The 12,401-nt window shown below is 38.3% G+C and overlaps 1 protein-coding gene across 11 annotated transcripts in view; it reads left to right on the forward strand.

Annotated features, from left to right (window-relative positions):
• Positions 1-12,401, forward strand: part of TMEM108 (transmembrane protein 108) — a 482,840-nt gene that overhangs the window by 339,269 nt on the left and 131,170 nt on the right. For 9 of the 11 annotated variants that reach the window (XM_039837153.1, XM_039837152.1, XM_039837148.1 and 6 more), the window contains one exon: positions 4,267-4,352. In XM_039837153.1, the coding sequence (XP_039693087.1) occupies positions 4,313-4,352 (40 nt within the window). In that variant the 5' untranslated portion in view covers positions 4,267-4,312. The remainder of the gene's footprint in view (positions 1-4,266; positions 4,353-12,401) is intronic. The other 2 variants (XM_039837149.1, XM_039837158.1) reach the window with 1 other exon arrangement.

A 12,401-nucleotide genomic window follows, 5' to 3' on the forward strand; every position in this document is an offset into this window, starting at 1 on the left:
TGATTTTTTTATGTAATAGAGTTGACCTTTTTTCCTTATTCAGCTTTGACTCAGAGTTAGCAAAGCTTCTCTATTCCCAAGTAACAGAAGAATTTATCCATATTTTCTTCTAGTGCTTGTATGCTTTACTTTTTTCACATTTAAATGTCTGGTCCATTTGGAACTTATGCTGGTGCATGGTGTTTGGAATGGGCACTGTCATCTTTTTTTGTATTACTCTGCCGTGCTCTCAACAACGTTAATTTAAAAGTTCATCTTTTTGCCCACTGATTTGGTGTGCTGCCTTTATCATATCCTAAATTTCCATATAAAATTGGGTCTATTCATGTATCAATATCAAATTGTTTTTAATTATGGAAGCTTTAGAGTATGTTTTAATGTCTGGTAGGGCTGGCAGCTCTTTCCTCCCCTAACCCCACCTTGTTGGGAGTTTTTCGTTTTTGTCTTCCAGGATTTTCTAGCTGTTCTTTATTTGTTCTCAGTGAACTTGTCATTTCAAGTCAGTCTGCATATCAAATATCAGAGCTTTTCCTTTGGCTCTTTATTACTTTTTCCTTGCTGCATGGACATTTCTAATTGGAACATTTTCAGTGTTCCACAATAGAGAAATTTCCTCCTGAGTCAATGGAACTATAACTGCCTCATTTAAGTCAATGAGAGAGGGAGGATCCTATTAAGCTCGCTCTCTCTTTGAAGAGTGAGTGGTTCAGGTAACTTGTACCGCCTTGTTTCTCCTGAGCTAATAGTGAGATCCCCACCTGTGCTGCTGTCTCTGCATGTTCGGTCAGATGTGTTCATCATTCTCCTCTCTTTTTGCTTTTATTCATCCTTTTGGCTATAAAACTCTGTACTTGCTTGAAATTTCATTCCAGAAATTAGTTGTCATCTGTGGAGCTCCTAAATTATTCCCTGAAGGACCAGATACAATTAATGTTTCCTACTATACAGTTAAAAAGAGACTTTTGAAAGAATCTGATTGTGGCTCGCCATCCATCCATAACAGCACAATTGACCCAAGAGACTCAGCCATCATTACAACAGTAAGTTCAGTTAGGTCGCAAAGTTAATATACAAAGTTCAATCATTTTCGTATAAAGGCAATTAGAAAATATAGTGGAAACACAAATTCCATCACAGTGGCAAAAAAAAAAAAAAAAACATGAGATGCCTAGGAATTAACAAAACTATAGAACTTAAATGAAGGTACAACATACAAAACTCCACAGAAAGACCTGAATAAAGATCAGTTTGGAATAAGTACTAGGCCATATGGTGCTTGTAGTTGAGATGGCCCTGTGTGACCCAGATGATCCCAAATGTTCCAGATTTATGGGCTCAATTGTTTCTTGAAATGTGAATAAAATGACTCTAGTCCTTGCCTTGTGGAAAGTCTAACAGTTTCTCAAAACTCACTAAGCAACTCCAGAGATGATTGAGGGGTGTGTGTTCCTGTTGATCATCATAAACTACAGCTGTTTCTCCGCTCTCCTATTTCTTGATCATTCATTTACTCATTCATTCATTTATTCACTATACATTTATTGGGTACCAATACAAGCTATTTTGTACAGGACTTTTGCTGAGGTTTTGAGGATACTAGTGGTAGTTGATAAGTATTATGGGGGAGAAGGAAAACATGTAGTATATAAGAACAAACAGCATAAAAAAAGAAACAGTGAAAAATTAAATATTGCACATATATGTTAAAGTTCACGGATCATCCCCCTGTGGAGAACTTCTCGCTTTATCCTTTATTCTTAGCTCCCACTTGCTGCTGTCTTTTGGAGTTGCCTCTTTTTGTCTCAGTATCTCTTATCATCTCAGCCGCTCTCATTTCTGGATCACTTACCCTCTCTTTCTTAGTCTTTGGGAACTCAGACCTGTTATTTTATAATGGAGAGTAACTTAACTGTCTTTCTCTCTCCCTCTTATTCATCCAGATGACACTCAAAGGTGCATCAGTTTTCCTAACCAAAGAATTCATTGAGCTATTGTCCCTCTCCCCTCCAAAAGCATTTCTCATCCTCTGAAAAGAATTCTTCTCATCTCTAGAGATACAATCTCAAATATCATTTATTTTTCTCCTCATCATACTTGGACATTAATAAAGCAAGTAGAATTCCAACTATAATTCTAACTATAATCCCAATGATTATTTTCCTAGAATTTAATAAAATGACCTTAAAATTAATTTGAGGGTAAAGCAAGCTCAAAGAACAAGACAAACCTTAAAAAGAAGAGTAAATATGGAGGACTATTTCTACCAAGAGTAATTTAAACAACACTTATCATCATAATGGGAGAATGAGCAAACAGAAGTAAAACAGAATACGAAGTCCAGAAACGGATCTAAAAGGAAATAAAAAATACCAGAAGAAAACACTAGCAACTGTTTGTGTAATTCTGGACTGTGGAAGGCCTCTATAATCATGATAACGTGTGTGCGTGTGTGCGTGTGTGTGTGTGTGTGTGTGTGTGTGTTTAATTCTTGCAAACAAAAACAAAACAAAACAAAAACATGCCTTATATCATGAATAAACCTTGAAAACATACTAAGTGGATGAGCCAGACACAAAAGGCCATGTATCGTATGATTCTATTTATGTGAAATGTACAGGATAGGCAAATCCATAGATTAGGTTGCCAGGGGCTGGCGGGAGGGGATAACGAACTGAAAATGACTGCTAATGAACATGGAAGTTTCCTTTTCAGAGTGATAAAAATATTCTGGAATTAGGTACTGGTGATGGTTGCCAAACTTTTGAATGCACTGACAACCACTGAATTATACACTTTAAAGGCTGAATTTTATGATATGTGAAATATCCAAATAAAAAAAAATTTTTTTAAAGATAAATCCGTTCCATTTGGTGTAGCATGGAAATAAAAGACAGCATGCCAGTAGAAAATAGCTGAAGAATATTTTAAAGAAAAAAGTACGCAATGACACCTGTTAAAAAATGATAAGGCAGACTTTACTCCGGAATGTGGAGATAGGTATATGAACCACTGCAAAGGGATTTTACCGTGGGGAAGAGAAATTGGGTTCAAATCCTAAAACAGCGTGAGCAAGTGAGAATTTAGCAAAGAGCAGAGTTGGGGATTATTGGATGGAATATTACTGAGAAGAAACATCAGGGGTTCTGGCTAACCCGACCTATCAGGATTCTTGCTGAAGGCAGGCCAGGATAATCATCACCTGCGGATGGAGGGGGATGTGGCGCCTGATCAGATATTGAGGGTGGGGGATTCTGGTTAAACTGACTTAGCAGGGTTCTTGCTAAAACTAGGTTTTACAAGAAATGCATGTAATGGCCTAAGAAGAGGATTCACAGAGCCTGACTAAAGAATCTTTGTCAGATGTGAATGAAAAATGTTCTAAAGACAAATGACTAATAAACATAAAATACAAATTAAAGCAATGAGATAGAATATATTCCTATTGGCAAAGATGGAAAGAAATTATAAATTTTCATCACTGAGTATATTGTAGTCTAATAGATATCCTTATATACTGATATTGATGAAGATCAATTTAGCAATGTATTTCAAAAGCCATAAAATGTATCCTTGTGATTCCATTTCTAGGAATTTATCTTAAAGAAATACTGTGTGCCATTTCAAATAAAGTAGTAATGTAATAGTTACAACACAGGAGGATGATTCTACTAGGGAAAATAATTAGAGTATATAATACATAAAATGAGACAGACCAGTAGAAGTCTCAAGAATTCTTAAAAGGCTGAGGAGATAGGTAATTTGTATTTTCTTGTATATTATCTATATTTTTGGTTTAGCTATATTTTTCAACTTTTCTGTAGTAGAGATATCTTATAATCAGAAAATAATAGAAAAGTTGTTTAATACAATTTCAAGTGTGGTGAAGCTTTTTGAGTGTTTCAATAAGCATCATAGTGGAAATGAGATTAGAAATTTCTTATTTCTCCTGTTTCAAAACTAGAGATTCAGGAGAGATTAATTGAAAGCCCTTGAAAATTTCAAAGCCAGATTCTTACTCTCTAGTTACCCATATAAGTTCCCTTCAGTGCTGTGTAGAGTTTCAGGATTTGACCAATTGATTAATTGGTGGTTTTATAACATAAGTGTTGTAAATTAAATTAAGGTATATCCATTTCAAGAATTTTCCTCTTCAGAGTCAGGTATTTTAGGCTTTAAAACTAGGATCATGCTGCATGGAGGTCTTTCTGATGATTGACTTTAATCGTGTTCCCCAGATATAACAATTTTCTTCTCCCAATTTCCTAGACAGAATCATGAATAAACTGGAGGACAAGAAGGACCAGATGATACCATGAAGAGAAGTTTACAGGCCCTCTATTGCCAACTGTTAAGTAAGTTGATATCACATTTCTTCTTTGCCAGAATATGCCAGTGTTATTGTTTGTCCAGTGCCAGGAACTTATACACTTTTGGAGGAAGACCTGGGTTTGGTCAGTGAGGGAGGAAGTAAATTTTTCCCTCTGCTTTTGTCTAGGTTTTTAAAGTATCAAGTATTAAGTTATCCTATCACCTTGGGTATCCGTTGTAATGTAGACTCTGTTATGATCATTCTAAATTGACATGTTAAGCACAGTTAATTCTACAGTGAATGTCAAAAACATTACTGCTCTTGTTTTTGTAACAAAATCAAGGGTGTTCTTGTATGACCCTCTGTAGGTTTCACATGGATTTTTGTCCCATAGAACCTGTTAGCACTCAGTGTTTGTACAGCCTTTGGCTTGGAATGTTTTGCATAGCTACACGTGTTCTTAAGTAATGAGTGGTAAAAATGTGATTTCTTTAGTATTGATGGTGGAATGAAGAGTGTTCATTTATGACTTTTTACGTGTTGCTCATGAGTTTTGGGGGTTTGCCATAAAGTGCCAGTTGCCATCTAGTGCCTGAATAGCCTTTGGGATTGGAATTGTTAATAAACGAATAGAATAATCAATATCAGTTGGTGGGGCTGGTGTTTAGATTAACTCACTTGGGACAGCAGGCTTTGCCCACTCCAGGTCAAACAAAAGCACTCGAGTTAGGAAAACTCAAAGTTCATTGTGTTTGTATGTTTCTTGCTGAGGCAGATAAAGAGGACCTATCTTTCCTATGCTGAGTGGCTCCTTATTAACTTTTGCCAAGAAAATAACATGAAAAGAGATTGAGATGCAAATCAGTTGGCCCTTAAAATTTAGCAGTTCAGGTTACGTTGCACCCCCTGTGCAAAAGCATTTTATCTACAGACAGCATTCTGGTTGATATTTTAATTGACTCATTTCTGCTATTGAATTCTAATCCCTGAAACACAGATCACGTCAGCCTGTTTTCAGCCTGATGGAACATTGCCAGGAGTTGTAGGGATTCTCTCTTATTCTTTTTCCATGTATTCCATAGGACTGTAGGTTTGTCGTTGCCTTTTTTTTTTTTTTTTTTTTTTAATGATGCTTGTTTGTTAGAGAAAAGGCTTTATAGATTGAAGTAGCAATGTTATCAATGAATGATTAATCCACCTTGATGGGAGAGGGGACATTTGAAGGATAAAATTACACACACACACACACACACACACACACACACACACACACACTCACTCACTCATTCAAGAAGGGGAGACAGGCTTTACAGGCAGAAGAAACAGGAAATGAAAAGGAGCAAAATGAGTTCACTTATGCTGATTACATGCCTCCGAAGTTTGCATAATATTATAAAGTCAAACATTATTTGAAAGGCATCAGGTCAGTATTCTATGGTTCAGAGCCAACTCTTATGCCATAACAAGGCCCTTCTTCCCAAGCGGAGCATCTGTGAAAGTTGAAGGGGTTTTCTTCAGATTATCTGGATTGCTGGAGAAATCTACTTCGTCTTAACAGTCATTGCAAGTTTGCCTAGAAATGCAGAGTAGGTAGTTTCCTGCTGGTTAGGAGGAAGGTAGATAGTGGCCTTCAGTAAACCACCCTGATTACTAGATAGCTGATTGTGGGCTGGAGCCCAGCTTGGAACAGAGCTGGAGGGTGGAGCACTTGGGCACTAGACTCAATTAATCTGACTTCAGGGCATGGTTTTCACAAGTTCATTGAGATGAAGGGGACTGTTACTTAAAGCATTTTTTCTCATGAGAGGAACTGGACATTTAGTAAAATTCCTAGATAATGTAAACTGCCTTGCATACATACATGCACACACACAATAGCTCATATATGTCATTAGGCAGCCAATTATTAAGTTATGCCTGGATTAACATCCACAAACAAAATGTTTTTTCAGTGTCTAAAATAGACTTAATAATAACAGTCAACATAATGTTACTTTATGTGACTCAGCAAACTGATGTTTTTAATTTGTGGGGAAAAAGCCCGATAAAGAGAGCATCTGGTTATCTTTTGTTTCATAACAAACCACTTCAAAACTTCATAGCTTAAAGCAACAACAGTCATTTATTTTGCTCATGAATCTGTAATTTGGGCAGGGGTTGGCAGACTCTCTGCTCCAGTGTCTGGGTTCTGGGCGGGATTAACTCCAACAGCTGGAGGCAGGAACTGCTGGGGCCGGCCCAACATTTTTTTCCCTGAGGGCTTTTTGCATGACAAAGTGGTGCTTCCTCCCAGCAGAGTAGCCTCAGGGTAGTCAGACTTCTTACCTGGCAGCTCGGGGGCTCTGAGGCCAGGGCAAACTCTACAAGGCTTCTTATAAATTAGGCTTAGAAGTCCCAGAACAATACTTAAGTCACATTGTATTGGCCAAGGAGGTCACTAAAATCAACCCAGATTCAAGGAGAGAGAAATTAGACTCTATCTCTCAAAAGGAAGAGTAGTAAGAAATTGTAGTCATCCAGAGTCTACAACAGGGAGTATCTGTTTCGTTTTTTGGTTTTTTTAAACAAACACAAAAAAACAAGCGCTTACTAGTAGACATGAGCCAGTTCATGAGTCACTATAATCATCAGAGAAGCTACTCCCTCTTGAGTGCCTACTGTGTTCATAGACATTTGCTAATCAGCTTCCTGCATCATCTCATTCATATCAAGTACATGCTTCAAGATGAACTGTTACCAATAAATAAGTTAAGGACTAGCCCATGGTGACCAGGTAGTGAGTGATGGAGTTGGAATTCACACTCAGCTCTCCCTGACCTCTTCCTTCATGCCACTTTTTTCATCCTGCATGGCCCCTCTACCACACACAGGAAAAATCAGCAGTGCATCCTCTTTGCTATCCGTATGGCTAGACAGGGGTGATTCTAACTTGTGATCAGTAAGGTGTGCATCTTATTAGTCAGGTGAGGCTAGAAAAAAATCCGGGCTCTCTCTGGATCAGTGTTTCACAGGCAACAGTCATTGGGGCATGTGTGTGTCTGATAGGGACTGAGGGATGCAATCTTTGGCAGGCAGGGCAATTGAGGTTTTAATATTTTACTTTTATTACAACTGACTTTCTCTGCCTTTGTTTTATTTCTTGGGCTCCATTCCACAGTGCAGTACCGAGTATTTCATCCTGCCAGCTTTAGCCCTTTGTGAAGGTTTATCACGGCTTATGTGTTACCTTGGAACAACCAAAAACTTGAGGATGGGGGTGGTGATGAGAACTTTCGTGGTTAATATGTAAAAACCAAAGCTGCTTTCATTTTTCTTTTTGAGATCTAAGTAATAAAGTAGATGTGAAGCTAGTGCTAAGAGTACCTGGACTTTTGAGCTGCATACCAGAGTTCAATTCCCAGAACTACCACTTGGTAGGTGGCTCATGTTAGGTAAGTTACTAAACCTCTATGAATTTGATCCTCACATCTTACAAGGCCAAGTGAGATATTAATGATCATTGATCCCATTCTACAGAGGAAGAAGTTAAAATGATCAAGGATGCCTTTCTCAGGCCATGTCACAATTTTTTTTAAAGTAATAGTGGGAAGTAAGGAGCATCATCACAAACCTTTAAGAACACAACGCTGCTGAGAAGGACGCTGAGTCGTGAGTTAGCAGATTTGGTCTTTGCCTCGGTTCTGTGTACTGGAAATTGTTTGTGTTACTTAATTGTTAAAATTAAGACAATTATTATGAGCTTATGAAAATAAGCTTTTATATACTAATGTCTAATCAAATCAAAGTTGTTTGGATACTTAGAGTTAAGGGATGATTAGCTTTAGGAAGTGAATAAGCGTTTGCTCTACGCTCAGGCACTTGTAGTTCTTAAACTATTCTCCGTATTGATACATCTTGTTTTTCCATTCTCTGCGTACACTGGACTGTTGATCACACAAAGTAACCCTTTGCTCAACCCAGAGAACTGTCTGCAGGCCCCTGTCTTACTTCAGAGAAGGAAAAGAAAGAGAACTCCTGGTGTGGATTTGGTTCCCTAACCTATAGAGGTTAGAAAGAAAAGGAGACCACCTTTTCTGCTATCTTTGCTAGGGGGTACAGGGAATTGTATCTTGGTCTCAGACTTAAATTACACACACACACACGCACGCACGCACGACGCGACGACGACACATTACGACCGCAAAAAAAATCCTTATTAGCTACCTCTCTGGACTTTTCTAGATGTAATGAGAAGCTAATTAAGTGTGGAGTTCATTTCTGATGGACTGAACTGCCTCTCATCTGACCTCTGGGACTGAGCAGAAGCACCTAAAATACTTTAAAGTGAGCAAACTGTCTTTGGTGCCTTTTCAGCTCTAACCAGCTCTTCTCACTAATCAGCTACCTCGTGACTTTATTCTTCTCTCCAGTCATTTCTTAAACTAGAAATTTCCATGTAAGTAATATCTTCTGCAAGGGATTAATATTTTCCCTCTTTTTCTTCCATGCTTATCTTTACCTCATAATAGACCCAAAGTCCCCACCATGGTACCTGTCCAGGCCAGTGGTCTGTGATCTGAAGTTCTTATGTGTTCTATTAAGATGTGAAGCAATCTGACAAAATTAATTAATGCCAAGGTGTACTTCACTGGCTAAGGAGAGTTAAGGAGCTTCTCCATAACTCAGGGATATTTGCATTTTAAAAAAAATTATTTTACATTCTGAAGGCAAATGCTATTTCGGTATCATTTTAAACAGTATTGAGTATAGCAGTTTAAGCAACTAAGTTTCCCAAGGCCTGTCGATTTGTCTGGATCTCCTTGAGTCAGTTTCAGATCGTTTCTCTTCCTGGCTCATTCCTTTCCTCTTTGGCCAGCTAAAACCAGAAATGATCTTATACCTTACCTGTACCCTATAATCATCATCATTCATCTAGATTTCCAACCCTGAACACCTGAAGTCATCCTTGACTTGTTCTTTGGCCCACTCTGGGTGCATTTGGATACCAGCTCCCATGGACTCTAATACGTTGTGAATCCATTCATTTCTCTGCTTATTGATGGTCTTCTTATGTTCTTACCTTTTAATCATCTCCCTGCTTGTTGCCCTATTTTTTAGGCCCCCTCCTTCGAATCCATCCTCATGTTGCCGCAGAACTAGCTGCCTGTCATCTGCTGATAACCTTTCAGTGGCTTTGCATTACTAAGAACAGCAGTTTTCAGAAAGTGGTCCAAGAACCTCTGGGGATCCCTGAGACTTTTTCAGGATGTCTGAGAGGCTCTCCATTTTCCAACTACATATCTTTATGAAGCCAGATTTTTTGCATATACTTCAGCTATATCATAACAGATTGAATATGGAAGCTGGTATGAGAGCCAACTAACTAGCTGTCTTTCATAAGCCAGATATGTAAAAGATTTACAAAAATATGAAACAATGGCATCCTTCTCACTGATTTTCTTAATTTTAGAAAATAGTTAATTTTTCTTTAAGAATGTTGTTTGTTAACATGTAACGAGTTCATTATTTTAATGAATTAATTTTTTTTGTTTCTCAGCTTTAATTTTTAATACAGTGAATATTTGTAGATATAACCCATATAAACAAAGGTCGTTTATGGTCCTCAATAATTCTTAAGAGTTAAAAATTAAGGAGTCATGAAACCAAAATGTTTAAGTACTACTGACCCGAAGGATAAAGCCTGAATTCCTTATGTTAGCATTCAAGACTGGTTAATAGCCTGGTCCCAGACTGCCTCTTCCACCTCATGTCTCACCACTCTCTCCTTTATACACGCATACCCCACGCACACACACCCCACTTTACCTGGTGATGCCCACGGTGTGCTCTAGCCACCACAATTGACATTTCACCGCCCACCTCCCCCACCCCCCGCCAAAATATGTAGCTCTGGATATACACGTCCTTGTTTTCCTGTCTTCCCGTTCCTTCTCATGGGGACTCCATTGCATTCATTCCCCTATCTCCAATCTAATCTAGAGCTTGAATTATAGTGGCACTATATGTTTAATGTAATTACCATCTGTCATCAAATCTAAGATTTCAGTAATTGTAAGATACAGTAATTTTACGAACCACTGAAAAGAAAAAAATGTTGCTTAAACTGTAAAACTATCACATTCTATCAATTACATCTTAATGTGGAAACACATATATGGATAAAATATGGAATTATTAGGGCAGATTCTGGCTAAATGGGTTACGTAGTCCCTGGGTTTCGGCCATTAAATTCTCCTTTAGAACTAAGTCTCAGCAAACCCATTTGTATTCCCAGTTCCCTTCCCAGGTAGGTCCTGGTGTTACAAAGGAACATCCCTTTGAAAGCTGGAGAGAGATCAGAGTACTGGGGCTGGACCTAACTGAAGTGGGCCCATGTGTTCTGTCTTCATGGTTTGTTTCTCCTGCTAAGAGAGAGGAAATTTTCTCTGCAGTTAAGGGGGAAGAGTTGATATAAATTGTTACTGACACAGTGTTTAGGCACAAACAAGAGTTGACTCCAGAAACTCCAGAAATGTGGGTTCCTTTAGATGTCACAGGCAATCATAAAGATACTGCTTTGCGTGTATGTATGAAATGAGAGACCTCCGTTTCCTCCTCCTCTGCCATTGAAGGTATCTTCCCTTGCGCACTGCCTAGTCATAACCTCTATGGAGATAGAAGTGTGGCAGCTCAGATTCTGGACTGCCGAGAATTCTTTTCCAAATTATTTTCATTGCTTTCCATATAAAACATACCAATTGATCAGGCCACCACTGCCAAACCCCTATCTGACTGTCTGCCACCATCTCTTGCAAATCTATCACTCCTGAAGCTATTAAAGACTGCTCCTGAGAAAAGAAAGGATCATGCTCTATTTAGTAGCCCAGAGCCATTCATCAGCCTTTAGTTCTCTCCTGCCACCCCCAGGGGCTATAATAATGATAATGACAGTTTCCTCTCTAGTCAGCATTATGGAAATGGAGGCATCTATGTCCTCTACACTGCAATTCAGTATTTTAGACTGGATTACTCTGATTGGCTTTCATCAGTGTTTCTCAGACCTCCCTGTACATTAGAATTTCCTGGGGAGATTTTAACAAATCCCCTTACCCTGCCAGACCCCACCTGAGATCAGTTAAATCAGAATCTTTGGGGAAATGGTGAGGAGCGTGGGGCTTGGGCATCAGGTAATCCTAATGTGCAACCAGGGCTGGGAATACTTTGAGGCTGGAATTTTTTTTCATTATGAAAAGATTTGCAGATGATTTCTAGGGAGAACAGGTCTCATTTCATACATACACGCAAAGCAGAGGTTTTAAACTTAATTGTCCAATAGAATCACCTGGGAGACTCATTTAAACACACATTGCTGGGCCCTACTCCCAGGGTTTCTGATTCAGTAGATATGGGAGAGGGACAATCATTTTCATTTCTAAATTTCCAGTGATGTTACAGCTTTAGTCCAGGGACTACACTTTGAGAATCATGGTCTTAGACTTATGAAGGGCTATTTTGGAGCAGGAGATGTGTTCAGCTTCCTTGAATTAATTGAGTTGCCTGGTGGTGAAGTGAATCTTGGAACAAAACCAGGGTAAATTTTGTTTTTAATTTTCATGTTACTCTTCAGGATACACTGGAAGTTAGTTTTTATTCTGTTTTAAGGGTGAGAAGGGCACAAGGAATAGACTACAAAGGAAAACACAAGAGTGGCCCTTGGAACTTGATTTTATATGACTATTTCTTCCTCCCTTTATGCTGGATAATTCTTCTGCAAGTCAAGAATTTGAGGCTGGAATTTTTTTTCATTATGAAAAGATTTGCAGATGATTTCTAGGGAGAACAGCTCTCTTTGATTCTGAATGGTAAGTCATTCACACAGAAAAAATTGAGGCAGTAATGTTTTCAAATGTAACCTTAACCCAGGAAGTTTAGGCATACTGGGTCCTTAAAGGTGTCATGTTAATTCAATATCTTTTACATTTTAAGTTGTAATTTTTTAATTCGTGTGAGTCAACAATTCTCGTGCAGATTGAACAAACCTTTAATAAGACATTCTTGTTGGAAGCAATGCTAGTGAAGACGGAGAAATAAAATATCTTTAAAAAACTCAATT

Source organism: Pteropus medius, unplaced genomic scaffold, assembly GCF_902729225.1.
Source record: "Pteropus medius unplaced genomic scaffold, Ma_sr-lr_union100, whole genome shotgun sequence".
Classification (NCBI taxonomy): domain Eukaryota; kingdom Metazoa; phylum Chordata; class Mammalia; order Chiroptera; family Pteropodidae; genus Pteropus; species Pteropus medius.